General features: G+C 47.7%; 2 protein-coding genes and 1 long non-coding RNA gene across 3 annotated transcripts in view; 2 read left to right on the plus strand and 1 right to left on the minus strand.

Moving 5' to 3' along the window:
* LOC148826061 (scavenger receptor cysteine-rich domain-containing protein DMBT1-like) overlaps nt 1–19990 on the plus strand; it is a 204241-nt gene that overhangs the window by 49590 nt on the left and 134661 nt on the right. The gene's annotated exons all lie outside the window — the stretch shown is intronic.
* On the plus strand, nt 1803–5489 carry LOC148826063 (uncharacterized). The gene is made up of 3 exons (XR_016091789.1): nt 1803–2070; nt 2560–2828; nt 3284–5489. It is a non-coding gene; the product is annotated as an uncharacterized LOC148826063 (long non-coding RNA).
* On the minus strand, nt 6454–18020 carry LOC148826064 (C-type mannose receptor 2-like). The gene is made up of 5 exons (XM_088926277.1): nt 17984–18020; nt 9389–9766; nt 8577–8927; nt 7936–8024; nt 6454–6621 (listed from the first exon to the last, which is right to left on the minus strand). The coding sequence occupies exons 1-5, from the start codon at nt 18018–18020 to the stop codon at nt 6454–6456; spliced, it is 1023 nt and encodes a 340-aa protein (XP_088782403.1).

Below are 19990 nucleotides of genomic sequence, written 5' to 3' on the forward strand. Positions count from 1 at the left end.
AAATGCCTGACTGCCTGCAAGAGTCTGTCTGATAGACTGTGTGTATGACTGACTGACTGCCTGCATGTAGGTGTGTGTCTGATTGTCTTACTAATTCAGGTGGGGTAGCTGCATCAGCATGCGTAGGCTGCAAAGGAATAGGTTTATTCCATGCTGAAAAGAGAAGAAAGAAAACACAACATTTCAGCCATGGAGCCTTCAGGTATCAGGTGTCAGGTGTGATTGTCTGACTGTCTGCCTGTGTCTGTCTGACAGACTGACTGACTGCCTGCAAGTACTGTAGGTGTGTGTCTGACTGTCTGACTGTCTGTCTGACTGTCTGCCTGTGTCTGTCTGATAGACTGACTGACTGCCTGCAAGTACTGTAGGTGTGTGTCTGACTGTCTGACTGCCTGCCTGCGAGAGTCTGTCTGACTGTCTGACTGTCTGTCTGACTGCCTCCCTGTGTCTGTCTGACTGTCTGCCTGTGTCTGTCTGATAGACTGACTGACTGCCTGCAAGTACTGTAGGTGTGTGTCTGATTGTCTGTCTAAAATTACGACGACACGTTTGTCAGCCAGCTCTTAAGAAAAGTTCGGATCGCCCCAGTAAAAAAGAAATTCTCCCTCAGAGAACAAGAGCCGCCAGGCCTGTTCCTCGTCTCAGAAGTGTGTGGCCAGCATGTGAAAGGAACTTAATCTCTTCAGTGTCTTAGATGGGCGCTATCTGTCTGGATATAGCTATCATCTAGGAGGAGTTTGCTGCTCGACAGAGATCTGCATGGAGTACTGACACACAGAAGACATGATGGATGGGTGGATTAATACCCTCATTCATTTATTTTCTTTTTCTTAATTGTATAATGTTAGAATGCCCAAAAGGGATGGGCAGCCAGTTGACCATGGACCCCCAGGGGTTTATTTTCTCCATACTAAGGAGTTTTTGGTTCCTCTCCTCTGTTGTCTACTGGTCTTCTGTTCTTCTGTTCTGTATTCACACAATGTCACTTGCATTGTTCACTTGGGGCAACCTGTCGTGAAAGGCACTATATCCAAATAAATTGAATTGAAATTAAAAGGTCCGCACTCAAGTGCTAAGGAAACAGCGCTGTTCTCCTTTCACTCCCCCGCACACAGAGAGCGCCTCAGCCTCTCACTGGCTGGTCTACACTCACTGGTCACTGGTCACTGGCTGCCTCTGGCGGTGTCAGAGGCAGGGCTCCTCTCCCAGCTCCTGATCTCCAGGGTGCTGGACCAGCAGACGGTCTCTCACTGGGACAGCGCCTCCTGGAGGGTCCGCTGGCCCAGCGGAGCTGCCGGCCTCAGAGACGTCGACTACGAGCACGATGAGACGGAGAGCAGGGAGAGGCTGAGGAAGGGGAGGAAGATGGGGAAAGGTCAGTCAGCCCTCCGCTCTGTCCTCTGTCCTCTGTCCTCTGTCCTCTGTCCTCTGCCCCTGCCCCTGCCCCGTCTCTGTCTCTGTGTGCGTGTCAGTGTCCTCTGTTTCTCTGTGTGTGCGTGTCAGTGTCCTCTGTCTCTGTCTTTGTCTCTGTCTCTGTCTCTGTGTGTGTGTGTGTCACTGTCCCCTGTCTCTTTCTGTGTGTCAGTGTGCTCGGTCTCTGTGTGTATGTCAGTGTGCCCGGTCTCTCTCTGTGTGTCACTGTCCCCGGTCTCTTTGTGTGTGTCAGTGTCCCCGGTCTCTCTATGTGTGTCACTGTCCCCAGTCTCCGTGTGTGTGTGTCACTGTCCTTGGTCTCTCTTTGTGTGTCACTGTCCCTGGTCTCTCTGTCTGTGTCAGTGTCCTCGGTCTCTCTCTCCAGATGCGCTCCAGAGGTGGCAAGGCTGTAGACTGGAGGATGATGGGAGTGTGGCTCTGTTTGATCACTACAGCTTCAATGGACAAGACTTCCTGTCCTTTGAGGTGGACAACATGACCTGGAGAGCAAGTTCCCTGGAGGCAGAGGGCACTCAAAGGGACTGGAACCAGAACAAGATTAAAAACCAGTATACCAGATTCTTCCTGGAGACTGACTGTATAGAAACACTGAAGATATTCCTGCAGTACAGAGAGAAACACAAAAACCACACAAAGGTGAGACAGAGAGATATCAGATACAATATGAGACAAATGCACCTAGAAGCTCTACACAAGAAGTTCCCCCATGTGCAGAGGAGTGGGTGGCACAGTGCAGTTTCTGGGGTGCTGTCTGTGTGGAGTTTGCATGTTCACTTCATGTTTGTGTGGGTTTCCTCCCACTTGCTGGTGGGTAAATTGGCTTATGGGAAATTGGCTCGTGTGTGAGTCTGTGTCTGTGTGAATGTGAAGCTTGTGTGATCCTGTGTGAATAGGACGTGTCTGCAGTGCTCCAGTTCTACTGTGATCTCCTTTCTTAGCCTGAGGAACAGACAAAGAGAAAATGTGTTTGATTTGTATAATTGTCTAATACTGACGTGTTTTGGTTGTAAAGGTTTGCAGAAAGGAGCCACACAATATTTTGTCTGTGCAGCGATGTCGCCTCACCTTGCACAGTGTCCACACTAATTCTCAGTGTGTTAACATTGCTTCCGGTCTCCCTCTCAGTCTCTCCTCAGGTGTTTGTCTCTTCCAAGCATCTGGGAGACACACAGAGCTGTTCCCTGTCCTGTCTGGTCACTGGCTTCAGTCCTAGAGTCATAGATGTCAGTTTGTCCAGGCCTGTAGAGACCGAGGGAGAGGACGTGTGGTCCAGTAGGCTCAGACCCAACGGAGACAGCTGAGGAAGAGTGTGGAGATCTGAGAGAGTAAGATCGAGGAATACAGCTGTACTGTCACTCATCACAGCTCCAACCACAGCGTCACGCTGAGCTGGGGTAAGTGTCTGGAGCAGATCAGTGTGTATTATACTGTATCACACACTGGGGTGAGTCTGGAGCAGATCAGTGTGTATTATACTGTATCACACACTGGGGTGAGTCTGGAGCAGATCAGTGTGTATTATACTATATCACACACTGGGGTGAGACTGGAGCAGATCAATGTGTATTATACTATATCACACACTGGGGTGAGACTGGAGCAGATCTATGTGTATTATACTATATCACACTCTGGGGTGATAGAGGAGCAGATCAGTGTGTATTATACTGTATCACACACAGGTGAGTCTGGAGCAGATCAGTGTGTATTATACTGTATCACACACTGGAGTGAGTCTGGAGCAGATCAGTGTGTATTATACTGTATCACACACTAGGGTGATTACAGAGTCACATTATTTTTGTCATGCAGCAGGTAACGTCTGAAACTTTTCTTGTCTCTATAACAGATTATGCCGCATGTCTGAACTCTGACCACCTGGATTCCAGACTGCATGTCAGGGTGATTCTGGCACTTCTGTGTGTGATGGCAGCAGGGGCTGTAGTCATCTTGCACCAGAAGAAGCTGTGCTGTGTGCCATTTTTAACACTGTCTTCACAAAGTCTTTTCACAGACCCCAGCTTGCTCTCCATGAGACACACAGACAGGGAGAGAAGCTGGGGGTCAGAGTGCAGGGTCAGCCATTGTACAGCACCCCTGGAGCAGTTGGGGTTAAGGGCCTTGCTCAGGGGCCCAAAGGAGTAGGATTCCTCTGCCGGCCGCAGATTTTTAAAAAAGATTTTAAGATTTTTAAAGTACGCAGGCTGGATAGCCAGTAGCCATATCACCCTACAACTCGCAACTGGCAACCCACAGACACCCAGCAGTGTGAGTCTGGTCAGTACTTGGATGGGAGACCTCCTGGGAAAGCTGAGGTACTGCTGGGAGAGGTGTTAGTGTGGCCAGCAGGGGGCGCTCACCCTGCGGTCTGTGTGGGTCCTAATGCCCCAGTATAGTGATGGGGACACTAGACTGTAAACAGGCGCCGTCCTTCGGATGAGACGTAAAACCGAGGTCCTGACTCTCTGTGGTCATCAACAATCCCAGGGCGTTTCTCGAAAAGAGTAGGGGTGTTTCCCCAGTGTCCTGGTCTAATCCCCCCGTGGTCTTTACCAGTCACAGCCTCCTAATTATCCCCATCTCTGAATTGGCTTCATCCCTCTGCTCTCCTCCCCACTGAGAGCTGGTGTGTGGGGAGCGGACTGGAGCATCATCCAGGTGGGGCTGCACACTGGTGGGGCTGGAGGGGATCCCCATTAACCTGTAAAGTGCTTTGAGTGGAGTGTCCAGAAAAGCACTATATAAATGTAAGGGATTATTATTAATTTTTATTATTAAGCTGTTTAAGATGGCAACACACTTCAGGCGCATGGAACAAGAATGCTGGACACGAATATTAATAAGCTTCCAATGACAACACCACAGAGCAAGAACACGTTTGAGCTGAAAGATGTATATTTCACATTGAAACTGCAGGAAGTCTGATTACAGAGTAATTATGTGGTGAATGTTTCTACCACCCTGGGGGTGTCAAAGCATGGTGTTGTAGTCCTAGATGGTGATGCATTTTTTAAAACTCTGTTTGCTTTTGGACATCCACTTTGTAGGAAGAGATTTAGCTCGAGTTTGCTTTTTATTTTATTTTATAGAAATTGCCCTGTCTCATTATTGTCCAGTGCTTCAGGTTAAGGAGCTAGAATTGTGTTAAGGAGCCTCTGAGACTCCTTATTTGATATATATGGAGTACCTGGGGGACAGCTCTGTGGCTCAGTGGTTTTGCTTGGCTGCCTCGTACTGCAGAGGCCCCGGGTTCAATTCCAGACCCAGAGTGCTGTCGGGGTGGAGTCTGCATATTCTTCTGTGTGTGTGTGTCCCTTATTGGACTAGCAGGGTACACCACTATCCATCCTGGATTCATGCACATGATCTCACAAAAGACTTGAACGCGGGTGCCTTGTGCTTCCATTGGATGACAGAGGAGCTACGACCACGATGATTACACAGTACCTAGTTTGGATGATGTCTTACGCTCATGAAAGTCGACTGTAGTTCCAGATATTGAGCAGGTATATTCAAGATTTATACAACCCTGACAGCCTCGATCCTTTCTTGACAGCCTTGTTAGGAGCAAAGGCAATTACTGCTATGTTTAATTACTCTGGTGACCGACACCAAGCTGCATGGTCACTATAATCCAGTATTTATTCCATACATGCCAGCGTGATTAAGTAGCACTATAACCCTGAGTATGCACAGATATATACAGTATGTCTCCTTCAAGAAGTTCCTTGAAGTATGTTCCTTTTAAATCATTAATACTACACTTTATTATATTGATTAAATGAAATGGTCTGAGACATATGTTTGAAAAGTTTAAAATAGGCATAAGGGCATTATCTACAATGCAGTATTTCTAAATGTAAGAATGTGAGAGTTGTGTGGACCTTATCTTTTTTTTACCTTGTTTAGTCTTTTTTTGGTCAAGTGCAATTGTATTACAGTATGTAGCCCCTGACGGTGTTATTGGTGTTATATGTTATATGTACTCTTGTTTGTACGGTATGAATTTTTGCTGTTGCAATAAAAAAAAACCAAAGTCGTGCATAGCAACGGTCACTAAGGAAGTGCGGCTTAATCCCTGAATTCCGGTGTCCGTGCAGTAGAGGGAGACACTCCCTCCGCTCTCACAGTGGATCAGCTGTCACCCTGCTCACAAGGGGGTGGAGGGGATCCCCATTAACCTGTAAAGAGCTTTGAGTGGAGAGTCCACAAAAGTGCTATATAATTGTAAGCAATTATTATTATTTATAACAAATCAAATTACTTAAGAACATATGAAAAGTTAATGATACCAATAGACAATTCAGCTTATTAGAGCTCAGTGTTTGTTCTGTACACATGTACTTATAATACATGGAATAATTTACAAAGATCCCACTACGTCCCCCTGTGTAGAATAGATGTTCATAATCTGTTTAGTCTATTGTTAGTCTCTAAGCTGTCAAAATTGAAAATCTGATGTTTAATCATATTCCACTTACTGTAAGTCCACTTGTTCTGATCTGTGGTTTCAATGTCATCAACCATCAACTAACCAACTATTTTTATTCTCCTTAAAACTTTTGAAATCCAACTTTTCAGCAGCTGGTCAGAAAGTCAAGTTGCCCAGTAAGGCTGATCGAATGTTCCCTTCCAAACATACGTGAGAGGAAAAATACACCAGTGATTGCCAAAGCAAACAATTCTCAAATAGTATTTCCTTGGACCTGAATACTACTACTACATTTAAATGTGATAATATATATATATATTCATTAAACAACTCTCAATGCATTTTCACTGTACTGAGACCAGACCTTCATGTTTAAACAGAGAACCACTCATAGAGAAAATATTATACTATATCCATATATATTGAACCTTAATATAAATGCTACGGTATTTGAAGCTTGCATTATTCTTAGATGTCGGTCTGTCGCCAGTGGCCAGTCGCCAGTGTTTCACAGAGGAATCCTGTGCAGACTGATCCTCCGACACTCAGTCTCCCATAGGGTGGCACTGCCCTGTGGAGCAAAGACATCACCGATGAAGTTCCTGGCGTTCAGAATGCGCGACGCCAAGGCTGTGCTGCTTAAGCATCTCACCATCTTCCTCCTCGTCTTTCGAGAACACCACGCCATTGTCCTCCTGGCCCCAGCGCAGGCTGGTGTTGCCCAGCTCGGTGTGCCTGGACAGCTCTCTCGTCACCTGCGGAGGGGACAGTACCACAGCAGCCCGGGTCAGAAATCAGGGCCCGGTACGTCTTCCTGAACGAGAGCCGCGGTCTTGTCGCGGCAGGGAGGACGCAATCACCGGGCGAAACAGGGAAGCAGCAGCAGACAGCGCCTGTGGTGGGTGATAGTGGTCTGTAGTGGGAGGTGGCAGCTGGAGTGAGCGCTCTGGAAAACGTGGGACGTAGTGTGATTCAAAGTCGCAGAACGAAGCAGGGAGGCAACCAGAGAGGTGACGTCGAAAGCAAGCAAAGCCCAAGATACCCATTACCCAATGGATACCCAAGCGAAGCAGCTAAGAGACGAGGTCGAGGCGAGAAATCTTCGACGCCAAGGAGCAAACACAAGGGCAATCCAAGAGCAAGGTCGAGGGAAACGGGGTCAAAGAATCAAGGAAAACTTGACTAAGGAACACCAAGGCTCAAGCCTGAACTCCCTAACACTGAGCGAGTGGGGGGCTGACTGTGAGCAGGTGGAACTGATCTTCCACCCGATTGCACTGTCACGGCAACCAGGTGACTAACAGGTGGCCACATCGGTTGCTGTGGTTACTCGGAAGTGTCTTCGAGCAATCCAACGTGAGCAGGCATGATACAATAAACAAAGCCAGCAAGGGAAAGGTCAGCGCTTCGATATAACTGCAACTATGATCTCCAGTATTCTCTCTCTTATATTCTAGTTTAAAGCCCTTATTAACTCTATAACTCTACCCTGCACTTTTGGGCCTATTCATATGCTCCCTTAATTCAAAATGCCAAAAGGAAGATAATAGTAATTTCTTCTGTTTGTTTTGTATTGTGTTTATTAATCACTTCCACTCCCCAGTTTATAAATACTCCCAGTCTGTCCACAGCTCTGCGCTCATCTTCTCTTGCTCCCCTCCCTCCATCCCATCTTGACCCTTGCAACTGCCTCCCTGGCTCATTCTTCACAAATGATTTCCCCAGCCAGGTGAGGTAACACTACAATTATAAGTACACTATCCCTTTATATTCATCTGATTGTTTCCTGAATTCCTAAAATGCTGCTTTTTAACCAAAGAAAATCCCCAATAATGATTCATATTGGTAGGAACCCACTGCGTGTAATGTGTGACAAACATTTTGATTGAGTGTATTTCTGATTTCTGTATAACGTAGCAATGTGTGGCTCATTATGCATAGCATTGACTGGATGATCTTTTTTGTCTACTGCAGCTCCATGATTTGCTTAGTTTCTTCTTTACGAGAAGCCTGGAATATCGCAAGCCACCTATGCACACTGACACAATCTAGTAGTCGATTTCCTATACCTGGACCAGAAGCCACTCTTTAACATCTGGGTCATTAGGATTCACTTCCGAGTCCATTAATATCCTTACTCTCAGCACCACTCTCTTCCCTGTGGAGGAAAGGATGAAAACAGCGTAGAAGACAAAAAAAGAGGCATACCCCATTCTGAAGTAGCATTAAGTGATTCACCCTGCCTGGTCTGAGGGACAGTTATATGGTCAAGGACGTCAAAACATCACTTACAATATTACAAAAGACTGGTGCTCTGGAGGTGGCTCCAGAGTCTATCCCAGCAAGCAACAGGTGCAAGGCAGGGTTAACCCTGGCAGTAATGCCAGTCTGTCACAGGGCACACACCACAGCTCATTTTCCCAGGAGCCGATTCAAAACCTACCAGCATGTCTTCGTACTGCAGGAGAAAACCCACGCAAAGACAAGGAGAACATTCAAACTCCATGCAGACAACAGCCCAGATACTGAATCCAGAGCTCAGGCACTATGAGGCAGCAATGCTAACCACTGCACCCAGTGCACCCTGGGACCGACTCTGGGCCACCACAAGTGCGAACTGGACAAGCAGTCGTGGAATAGCAAAGTGCCGGCGACGTTCCCCGCAAGGTTACCCCCATAAGGCTGTCGAAGTGGCACCGCGATAACTTACCACTGTAGCAGAAGAAAGCGTAGGTGGTATTGCAATAATAGTCATTCCAGGAGCCTCTCGCACTCCCCTGAAGATTCACGGCGCCACAGGTCTCGATGCCGCCATAATTGTTGGGCTCGCCCACGTGCCAGGGGCGGAAAGTGGAGACGTTCCCATCGGACCACTTCCAGGGCTCGGTGAACAGCCCGATCCAGACCTCCCTGCCTCCGGCCGTGACTCTTACTAACTCATTCTCGCTCTGGCTCCTCACCCGGGTCAGGTCGGTGTAATGTTCTCTGCAAAACGTCAGGGCTTCTGTCCAGTTCTTGGCCTCAGCCACCAGGAAGTATTGATCGGCTGCGCCTTCCCCCCCTGAAGAAGTGAACCCCAGTCAGTAGTCGGATTGAGGGTCGCGGAGCAGCCTCGGCAAGCAACAGGCAGGATACCACCTGGATGGGACGCCAGTCCACTGCACGGAGGCACAAGCACCGCATACAGTCACACCAGGGCCAAACATTCCCAGCAGCCAATTCACTCACCAGAGCGTCTTTGGACTGTGGGAGGACACTGGAGCACCTGGAGGAAACCCCCACGCACAAGGGGAGAACATGCAAACTCCACCCCGCCACCCCAGGATTTGAACCCAGGGCCCCGGTGCCGCCATCCCATCAGCACAAGAGCCACTCAAACGATTCAATTCCGAGAACAATGGGGAATTTCATTAGGAGGAATTACTCGTACTCCCAAACCCCCCCCTCCTACCACCACCTTCACATGCAGTAGTCGCGTGAGAAAGACCGTAAAAGACCGTAAAAGACTCAGGGGCCATTTACCTTGATAGCAAACGGAATAGCTCATGAAACTGCAAGGGCGATCGGCCCACAACCCGCCGCCGACCATCACCACGCAGTTCTCCTTGCCGCCGTAGTTGTTTGGTTCTCCTGCACGCCAGCTGGTAAAAGCAGACCTCCCCGCACCGTAGAGGTAGCCCCCCCCGAGGGACCACTGCCACAGGTCCCAGACATAGTACAGGCCGGTCCAGGCGCAGCCCGTGACCAGCTCGGCGGTGGCAAGGAGCTGCTCCAGGTCGGCTGGCCCACTCACGGTAGCCATGTCCGTGTACTGGCCCCTGCAGTACGCCCGAGCCCCCGCCCACGTCTTGCGCTTGCTCACGAAGTGGTAGTGGTGAGGCGAGACCAACTCCCAGAGGCCTGTAACACGGGAGGCAGGGTTGAGGCTTAGGAGCAGGGGTGACCAGCTCGCGATGCCTGGCCAAGCCAGCGCAAGACGTGCCAACGCATCGGAGAAGCAAATCCGGTCGGGGAATGGCCCGGCACTTCTCAACCCGACATTTGTGGCTGTCGTTTTGAGTGGTTTTGTCTTCCCTGGGGGAGGATTTCAAATGGGTCTGCCAATGCACTGTGAAGTGGCACAGGGGCTTTAGGACTGCAGTTTCTCAGCGTTGGGACGCTGGGTTCAGCTCTGCTTCTGGTCTGGTTTGTATATTCGACACTGTGCTCACGCTGGGTTTCCTCTAGGGTGCTCCAGTCTGCTCCCCAGTCGAAAGGCATGCTGGTATGTTCACTGACGTCTGGGAGAGTTAGTGCCAGTGTGATGGAGTACCACTCCTTGTGCCTGCTGTTTACTGGAATAAGCTCTGGCTGTCCCACCACCCTGAACTGCATGAGGTGGAGCAGGTGGACGGATGGAATATCATATAATCAAGAGCACCGCTGATATCAAAGTCAGGCGGAACGATTAATTGGCACAAAGCAACGGCATCAACAAGACCAGATGATAATCAGTCTAAGATGGCGCCGTGTTAGTGGCAGCCTGCTACAGCAGCTTTGTGTCTTTTTGTTGTCTTTTTGTTTCTTTCAGTTAGTTAATGCTAGTGTGTTAGTGTTTTTTCCTCATACCTTTGCCGGCAACTAGATTTGCGATCACAACATGATGGATACTAGAAAGCTGAGATGCTTTTCTTGTTTTTTCTGATACTCGGACCTCTGTTTCTATCGGGTTGCAATGCCGATAGCTACAGAGGCATTGTCTACACGCGGGACCAGCTGATCGTGCTAGCGCGTCCGGCTCTACTCACTGGAGAGAAGCCATCGGTGCCGGAGGAGCTGAGGAGGAGAAGCCGAGGCTGTAGGGCTGGTGCGACACGAAAGGCGAAGAGGAGATTTAAACCCTACCTACCTTCGATCATCCTGGGAAATGTGAGGTCCTTAGGGAACAAGATGGATGAACTGGGAGCATTGGTGAAGAACCAGAGGGAGTATCGTGAATGCAGTATCATGTGTTTCACTGAGACATGGCTGCAGGAACTTATTCCGGACTCAAACATTACCATTGGCAGCTTTCAGACAGTGCGGGCGGACAGAAACACCGAGAGTGGTAAGAGGAAAGGAGGGGGGCTTGCGGTGCTTGTCAACAACAGATGGTGGACATACTCATTTTAAGGAGCGCGTCTGTAACCCAGACACCACGGGAGTTTACATGCGCCATCTTTGTTGTTGTTTACATTCCACCTACGGCAAACGCAGAGGTAGCGTGTGACGTCATAAACACAGTCACAGCCAGGCTACAAACAAAGCACCCTAGCGCTTTTATAGCTATTTCAGGGGACTTTAACCATGACTCTATTTCCACCACTCTGCCTACTTTCCACCAGTTTGTTAAGTGCCCGACCAGAGAAAACAAAAAACTGGACTTATTATATACCAATGCTAAGGATGCATATAGTTCCACAGCCCTTCCCCCCCTTGGCAGATCAGATCACAACCTTGTCTTGCTTACACCACTATACACGCCTATTGTCCAGCGCCAACCTGCGACCATGAGGACTGTGAGGAGATGGTCTCAAGAGGCTATGGAGGATCTACGTGGTACTTTGGAGGCCACCGACTGGGATGTGCTGTGCGAACCACATGGGGACGACATAGACAGCATGGTGGACTGTGTCACTGACTACATTAACTTCTGCGTAGACAACACCATCCCCACCAAAGACGTACACTGCTTTTCCAATAACAAACCCTGGATCACCAGCGACCTGAAGGCTCTTCTGAATGACAAGAAGAGAGCCTTTAGGAGGGGGGATAAGGAAGAGGTCAAGCGTGTTCAGAGGGAGCTAAAGCAGAAGTTAAGAGAGAGCAAGGACGCCTACAGGAGGAAGGTAGAGGACAAGCTGCAAAGGAATAGGGTGAGAGATGTATGGATCAGCATGAGAGAGATCACTGGCTTCAAACAGGCTGGGGGTGCAACAGAGGGGAACCTGGAGATGGCCAACGAGTTGAACCAGTTCTTTAACAGGTTTGATTCTGGGTCCTCTGTGGTGCAACACCCATCCCCCCACAGCCACACGCTCCCTAACCCTTCACAGCTGCGACTGCCCAATACCTCCTCCATCCCCCCACAAACATGGCCGCCTACAGCCACAACCCCCGACGGCTACTCACCCACCCATCCCCCACAGCTGCCACTCTCCAACACCTCCGCCATTAACACCTGCAGCACTGAAAGCACTATGAGCACCATCCCCCAGGCCAGGCTGACCATCACAACTGACCAGGTGAAGAAGAAGCTGAAGAGGCTGCACCAGGATAAGGCCACAGGGCCAGATAACATCTGTCCCAGAGTTCTGAGGGCCTGTGTTGATCAGCTGAGCGGAGTGCTCCAGCGACTATTCAACCTGAGCCTGCGCTTGGAGAGTGTCCCGGTGCTCTGGAAGACATCATGCCTGGTCCCGGTACCAAAGAAAGGGCGCCCCTCTGTCCTCAACGACTACAGACCAGTTGAACTGACTTCTCATGTCATGAAGACACTGGAGAGGTTGGTCTTATCCCACCTGAGACCCCTTGGTCAGCTCATCACTGGACACCCTACAGTTCGCCTACCAGCCTAGTGTTGGTGTGGAGGATGTGATCATCTACATGCTGCAAAGGGCCTACTCACACCTGGACAGGGCTGGCAACACTGTAAGGATCATGTTTTTAGACTTCTCCTGTGCCTTCAATACCATCCAGCCCTTACTTCTAAGGAGGAAGCTGGAGGATATGCAAGTCGATGCCTCCATGACCTCGTGGATCACTGACTACCTGACAGGCAGACCACAGTCTGTGAGACTTCAGAACTGTGTGTCTGAACAGGTAGTGAGTAACACAGGGGCACTTCAAGGGACAGTTCTTTCTCCATTCCTCTTCACTCTCTATACTTCAGACTTTGAACTTCGGGTTGAACCACTTGAAACTAAATGTAACAAAGACAAAGGAACTGGTGGTAGATTTCAGGAGGAAAAAGGTCAAACCTACTCCTGTCTACATCCATGGGAGTGGCGTGGAGATGGTGGACTCGTACAAGTACCTGGGAGTGCACATCGACGATAGACTGGAATGGTCTAAGAACATCGAGGCCATCTATAAGAAGGGACAGAGCCGGCTTTACTTCTTGAGGAGGCTCAGGTCCTTCAATGTATGTAGTAAGATGCTACATTTGTTCTATCAGTCGGTGGTGGCGAGCGCCATTTTCTACGCAGTGGTATGCTTGGGCCCTGGGATTAGAGCTGTGGATTCTAAAAGGCAGAACAAGCTCATCAGGAGAGCAAGCTCTGTCATTGGGTCTGACCTGGACCCCTTGGAGGTAGTGGCTGAGAGGAGAATGGTGTCCAAACTAGAGGCCATCATGGACAACTTCTCCCATCCCCTCTATGACAGGCTTGTAGAAATAAAGAGCACGTTCAGCAATAGACTGATTCATCCACGGTGCGACAGGGAGCGCTACAGGAGGTCATTCTTGCCTTCTGCCATAATACTGTACAACGCATCCACCTTGCGTCTGGGCAGAGGCAACATTGACAGTGACCTGTTTCTGGACTGAACGCATCTACACATCTACTGCTACATCTGGTCTCTTCTTTTCTTTTCCCGTTTACAACCGTTTTTTGTGCAATATATGCCAGGGACCCGTGCAATACATTTATATTTATATCTATATCTATATTTAGATCTATATTTATTTTCATATGTGTGATACGATTTTTCTGCATACTGTTCTGTTCTAGTTTGTTCTTTGTGTGTCCGGACTGTGAGTAACTCTTTTAATGCACTCCTCACTGTACTGATTGTATTGTATGTATTGTATTATTATTTTTATTATTATTGTATCATTCGTTACAGTGTGGCTGTTTTGTCTGTGTAAAGCTGCTGTTGCGCTGCACTTTCCCTCACGGGATCAATAAAGTATCTATCTATCTAAGGAGGTACAACCTCCAAGTTGGTAGGCTGGTGGCCACAGGTTCTTTGATGAGCAATCGGCCCCCTGGTCATTTCTGTACTTTGCTCAGATCCAGACTGCAGACGATCGCAGGTGATACAGCGGGATTAGCGGAGGCCGAGAAGCGGGCAGCAAATGAAATTCAAATGATTTAAACCAAAAACACCTGACAGATCATGTCTAAGTGTGGGGTTCTGGCGTGCCGGCAGGAAAAACAAACTTTCTATGCAAAACTCAGGGAGGATACTCGGGGAAAAGACTGAGGTGTTTATGCTGATGCGTCGTTTGCATCCTCGAAACAATGTGAGCGAGCCATAAGCCACAGGCACAACGCAGGACAGATGAATGACTATGTTAACACAGGGACACCAGCCTATTGCAGGGCACAGATATGCCCAAACTCACACCAGGGCCAATTTTCCCAGAAGCCAATTAACCCACCAGCATGGCTTTGGACTGTGGGAGGAAACCGGGGCAAACCTATAAGAAACACACATGAACTGGAGGCACATACCAACTCCAGACAGCAGACAGCAGAACTGAATCCAGGGTGCAACCACTCCAGTCATTGGTGAGCCAAGTGCTTATGAGACTTTAGCCATCTTGATCCTGCAGAAAGAGACTGTGTCCCCAACAGAAAAAGTCTTGAACAGTCTCCTCACAAAGGACATAAGTAAAGGAAAGGCTGTGGAAACATGAAGATAACATGGAATGAAGGGCCAATCCTGGCCCTAGAGCTCTGATATTCACTTTTGAGACTATAAGACTGTTATTCACTGTTGAGACTTTAGACTGCTAAATAGCCAACCTGCAGCTCCTTTAGCAAATCACCTGTAATGGCGACATGGACACACAGTTTTCACTGTATTCAGCATAACCGCACTACTTGTATATATTGCATACACCATGGACACATAGCAGCTCTACTCATATTGAGTTTTATTCCATTTAAAAAAATGTAACCTCAATTTTGTGATTTTTGTGTTTTTGTGAATTTTGTGATTTCTGTGATTCTTGTGGTTTTTGTGAGCTCGCAGAAAAAGACAATTCATTGCCAGCAACTACTGCTGCTGCATGCCATTTTGTTGTGCATCTGATAAATAAACTTTAATTTGATTTGATTTGATTTTTGAGCCTGGAGGGCTTTTGTATCTTTTAATCTTTATTCCATCCTAGGCTCTTAATACCTGGATTTGGACCAGGACTGAGACCTCCAGATTTAGAAGCATCTTGAACCTTTCCCAGTGGGTTTTAAAGGGAGCCTGCAAATAATCAAAGGGCATATTGATGTCCTTTCTTGGACTCTTAATGTTTTGAATACACTCTTAATGCAATTAGACTTGATTGGCACTGTTATAAGGCTCTCACTCATAAATTTACCTGTCACACTCCAGGACCAGGAGTAAATAACAGTGCTTTGATCAATTAATAAAGGCCTGGATCACCTGGACTATGATCGATTAAACAGGTGGTCTGTTCAATAAAGTAACTAAGGGATCATTGGGAGCAAACATCAATAAAACCGACGATTCAGGGTGACCTGTAAGATTTACTAGACGTGAGCTCTCCCTGGGTCAGGATCAGAGAGCCCTGCACTGACTGGACCAGAGTCACAGACCCCTGGACTAACTGGACTGGTGGCACAGACTCCTAGACTAACTGGAACAGAGTCACAGACCCCTGGACTGACTGGACCGGGGACACAGACCCCTGGACTAACTGGAACAGAGTCACAGACCCCTGGACTGACTGGACCGGGGACACAGACCCCTGGACTAACTGGACTGGTGGCACAGACCCCTGGACTGACTGGACCAGGGACACAGACTCCTAGACTAACTGGAACAGAGTCACAGACCCCTGGACTGACTGGACCAGAGACACAGACTCCTAGACTAACTGGAACAGAGTCACAGACCCCTGGACTGCCTGGACCGGGGACACAGACCCCTGGACTAACTGGACTGGTGGCACAGACCCCTGGACTGACTGGACCAGGGACACAGACTCCTAGACTAACTAGAACAGAGTCACAGACCCCTGGAATGACTGGACCAGAGTCACAGACCCCTGGACTGACTGGACCGGGGACACAGACCCCTGGACTAATTGGACCAGAGGTCACAGATCCCTGGACTGACTGGTCCGGGGACACAGACCCCTGGACTAACTGGACCAGAGTCACAGACCCCTGGACTGACTTTATTGGGACTGACTGTAAGCGCCAGTCCTTTCAACGCTGAAGTTCAGAGGTCTGAATAAACCTCTTTTCATCTTCCATCTCTGCCGGTCCATATTGGAAAGGAGAGAAAAAGCCCACATGAGGAGATTACAATACATATGCTGTATATAATCATTTTTTTAAAGCCAGCCATTAATTAACCTTGGCAAATTGTCTATAACCGTTCACTGTATTTTTTTCCCTACGACACTATATAAATTTGTGACAAATTCTAAATAAAATAAACAAGTAGGCAGGAGCAAACGATGTATTTGAATGAAGCTGCACACATATTTCTTTGCCTCTTTACTGGAGTACTCCAAAAAGGTCGATCGTGTGCCCCAGGAAAAACCTTATAGGCCATCATGGACATCTCCCATCCTTCCCTCTAAGACATGCTTGGGAGAATGAAGAGCACATTCAGCGACAGGCTGATCCACACGCGGTGCGACAGGGGGCGCTACAGGAGGTCATTCATGCCTTCTGCCATCAGACTGTAACACTCATCCACTGTGTGTCTGGGCAGGAGCAGCACTGACACTGACCTGGTTTTGGACTAAACAGTAAACTCTCTGCTTCCCTCTGTTTTTTTTTTCCCCGTTTACAACTGTTTTTTGTACAATACATGTCAGGGACAATATATTTATATTGTGCAATACAACTTTTTTGTGTACTGTTCCGGCTTGCTCTTTGTATATTCTGGACTGTGAGCGACTCTTCTTAGCGCACTTCTCACTGACTGGACTGATTGGATTGTTGTATCATTTCGTTACACTGTTGCTGTGATGACTGTGCTGCTGTCGCACTGCAATTTCCCCTCAGGGGATCAATAAAGTATCTGTCGATAAGTAACCGTCGTTGTGTTTCAGATAGTTACAGAGAGCTGGTGACACAGTTCTGTTCACATACTAGGGTTGCCCTCCCATCTATACAGGACATTTATGACAGACGGTGCTTGAGGAATGCTCTAAGCATCATCAAAGACCCCACACACCCCAGCTACAAACTGTATGACCCTCTAACATCTGGAAAACGGTACCGGAGCAGCCTCTCTCACTCTCACCTCACCTCTCACCTATGATCTGAACCTCACAGTGCCTTCTTTCTTACCAAAAACTCAAACACACATTGAAATCTACCTCGACCTTACATGTCAAAAAGCTCACTCCCCATAATTTCTATCCTTTTACTTCATTCTGTTGATGCATGTTTTTGCACATCTGATGTTGTTTTGCACATTACCTGTTACCTTTTGTTGTTTTGCACACAGCCTGTTGTTGTTTTTGCACACTGCCTGTTGTCTTTGTCTTTCTTTTATTATACAATTGATTTGTTGTTTTTTTGTACTACGTATCGTCTGAGAGCTCGCTAAATAGCATTTCGTTATACCATATACTTGTATATGAGTGTTGTAACAGAAAGAATAAGGTTCTTGATCCCGAGATGAAGTAAAACAGATGAGTTTATTGCATGCAAGGAACAATAAAGCCGAAGTCTTGTTTCCCGCAAGAAACAACAAAACCGAAGTATTGTTCGCCGTACTGTTACAAACTTTTGGGTTATATAGTGTTTTCTTCTCCGTTTCTGACGTCACTCGGTCTGATGGTAAAGAGGGGGGTTCATGGTATTTGGCCAGTTTACGATATTCTGGACAAATGGTCAGTTTAACATTACACCCAGGGGGGTTCCTAGCTTGCATCTGTAACCCTTATCAGTCAACCCCCTTTCCTGCCATAAACCCCAGCTTGTGACTTAGAAGTCTAAACCCCCTACAGAAAAGATTAATTTCAAACCCCCGTCTTCACATCTTTCTTCATGAGTATAGTGACAATGAACTTGAACTTGAACTTGAATACTGTGCAGTAAAGCAACATCATCTTTCCAAACAGAGGTTCGGGATTAGTCCACACAAATGAAAAAAGGACTCACTAACCTGAGACGATCAAGGTGAGGCATATCTTCTTAGCCATCACTGTGGGTCAGCGAATCTGCAATCAGATAAACACTTAAGAGCTCCTTTCAGATTTCTTCGATTTTCATTTAGATGTAGTTTCCAATTAGGTTCCAGCCTTTAGTGGCCCAGATGCGAACTTGGCTTTGCCGGACAAACACAACACATACATAATAAAGACATAATACATGATCAATTTACCAAGACCTGGGATGGAGTGGCGTCCTGTCCAGAGTGTAGCCCGCCTAGTGCCCTTTGCTTGCCAGAATAGGTCCTGTGGCCCTGAATTGGTAAGATCAGATCACTTTTATTAGCCATATTCAATTTCTTGCATTAGGAATTTGTCTTTTCACAGACCCCAGCTTGCTCTCCATGAGACACACAGGCAGGGAGAGAGAAGCTGGGGGTCAGAGCGCAGGGTCAGCCATTTATACGACACCCATGGAGCAGCTGGGGTTCAGGGTCTTGCTCAGGGGCCCAACAGAGTAGGATTCCTCTGCCAGCCGCGGGATTTGAACCGGCAAACCCTTCCAGCCACAGGCACAGAGCCTTAGCCACAGAGACACCGATTTGTTTTTAACTGGATAAGCAGTTACTTAAAGCAAGGTGATGTCATGAAAATAAAGGAGAAGCTGATCGTTTTTCATCTTTCTCATCAGGTTCTCCCTGGGTCAACATCGTTTGACCGGTACAGTTTCACTTAAGGCAGAGCCTGGCTTTGGAGTCGCCACTTACTCCAATAAAGCAACCGACCACTCCCTCTTCAAAACAGGTCGCATCGCGGGCTTACAGTGAAATAAACACTCTTTTTGGGCCCTGTCGGTTCACTAGGTACTTAAAAAAAAACCTACCCGCTTAAAAGTTCCCAGACTCTCAAACGACCAAAGCTTACATTTCTCGCAGGTTTGGACATTGACAATCTTTAAAATGTCCTGAAATTTCCCTATAATCCTCAAAATCTTCCTCCACACCTCGAAACAGTAACATCGGGATTTCCTAATAAGTCACTCATTACACAGCGTTTCTGAAACTTTGCACTTTTTCTGAAACTTTGCTCCTCGATATTTTTTTCCCCTCTAGTTTAGTCACCACTCACCGTTCTCCTCCCCTCTGGAAGCGGGGGGTGTCTCTGACCTCCCAGGACGCTGCGTAGACGCGGACTGTTACCAGGCCTGTACAGCCCTTGGATAACCTAGCTGCGGTCCCCATGGAAACCATTTGGGCTTAGCTAGGCCCTATCTAATTGATTCTCTGCAGGGACAATATTCAAATCGGACTCCTCCCCCCACCCCGTGCCAGGTGCCTAGGCAAATCAGTCTCTCTGCTTTACTTTGGGCTCATTTAAATTTTAATCCCTGGCAAATCAGGTTTGGATTTATATCTATTGGGGTGGGGGGATAAATTTGTTTTCTTACGGCCAAGGTCCAGCAAACCAATACGACAAAGACAAAACACTGTCAACAAAGAAGGTGGCGCAACAAAGTTTCAGCAGATTATTTCAGAAAATTAGTTTACACTGTTCAGAAGTCAGATGGTGGCACAGTTCTGGTATAGTGGTTAGCATCCTTTGACGGACTGGCACCCTGTCCATCAAACGTACACTGACAGGCTGAAAGAAGTCTTTAGTCTGATGGAACTGAGTCTCCGTAGTCTGAAGGGAATGTCCCACACTGACAGGTCTGAAGGAGCTGAGTATCTTTAGTCTGAAGGGTAGTGTTCTACACTGACAGAATCTCTTGAGTCTTGAACATAGATCAAAGTCAACCCATCTGATTTCTTCGAAATGAACCATGAAACTCCAACCACAAGTGGAAACTACCCTAAATTGAGAAGAAGAGGCACCAACATTATATGCACTATTCTAAATGAGATCCTCCTACTCCTACTGTGCGATAAAATCTTAACACAACATAGTTTCATCTCTGCTGGCAGCTTTTCCCATATATATTCTAATCTATTTACTTCAGTACCACTTCCCATGTGTCTGCA

The sequence above is a fragment of the Atractosteus spatula genome, chromosome 10 (assembly GCF_055471065.1).
Source record: "Atractosteus spatula isolate fAtrSpa1 chromosome 10, fAtrSpa1.hap1, whole genome shotgun sequence".
In the NCBI taxonomy this organism is placed as follows: Eukaryota; Metazoa; Chordata; class Actinopteri; order Semionotiformes; family Lepisosteidae; genus Atractosteus; species Atractosteus spatula.

Coding starts and splice junctions, on each gene's coding strand:
- LOC148826064 (XM_088926277.1), bottom strand. CDS start 18,020: ATGGCTAAGAAGATATGCCTCACCTTGATCGTCTCAG. Junction 8,928..9,388: donor CTATTCCGTTTGCTATCAAG/GTAAATGGCCCC, acceptor TCACTTCTTCAG/GGGGGGAAGGCGCAGCCGAT. Junction 8,025..8,576: donor CGCTTTCTTCTGCTACAGTG/GTAAGTTATCGC, acceptor TTTCCTCCACAG/GGAAGAGAGTGGTGCTGAGA.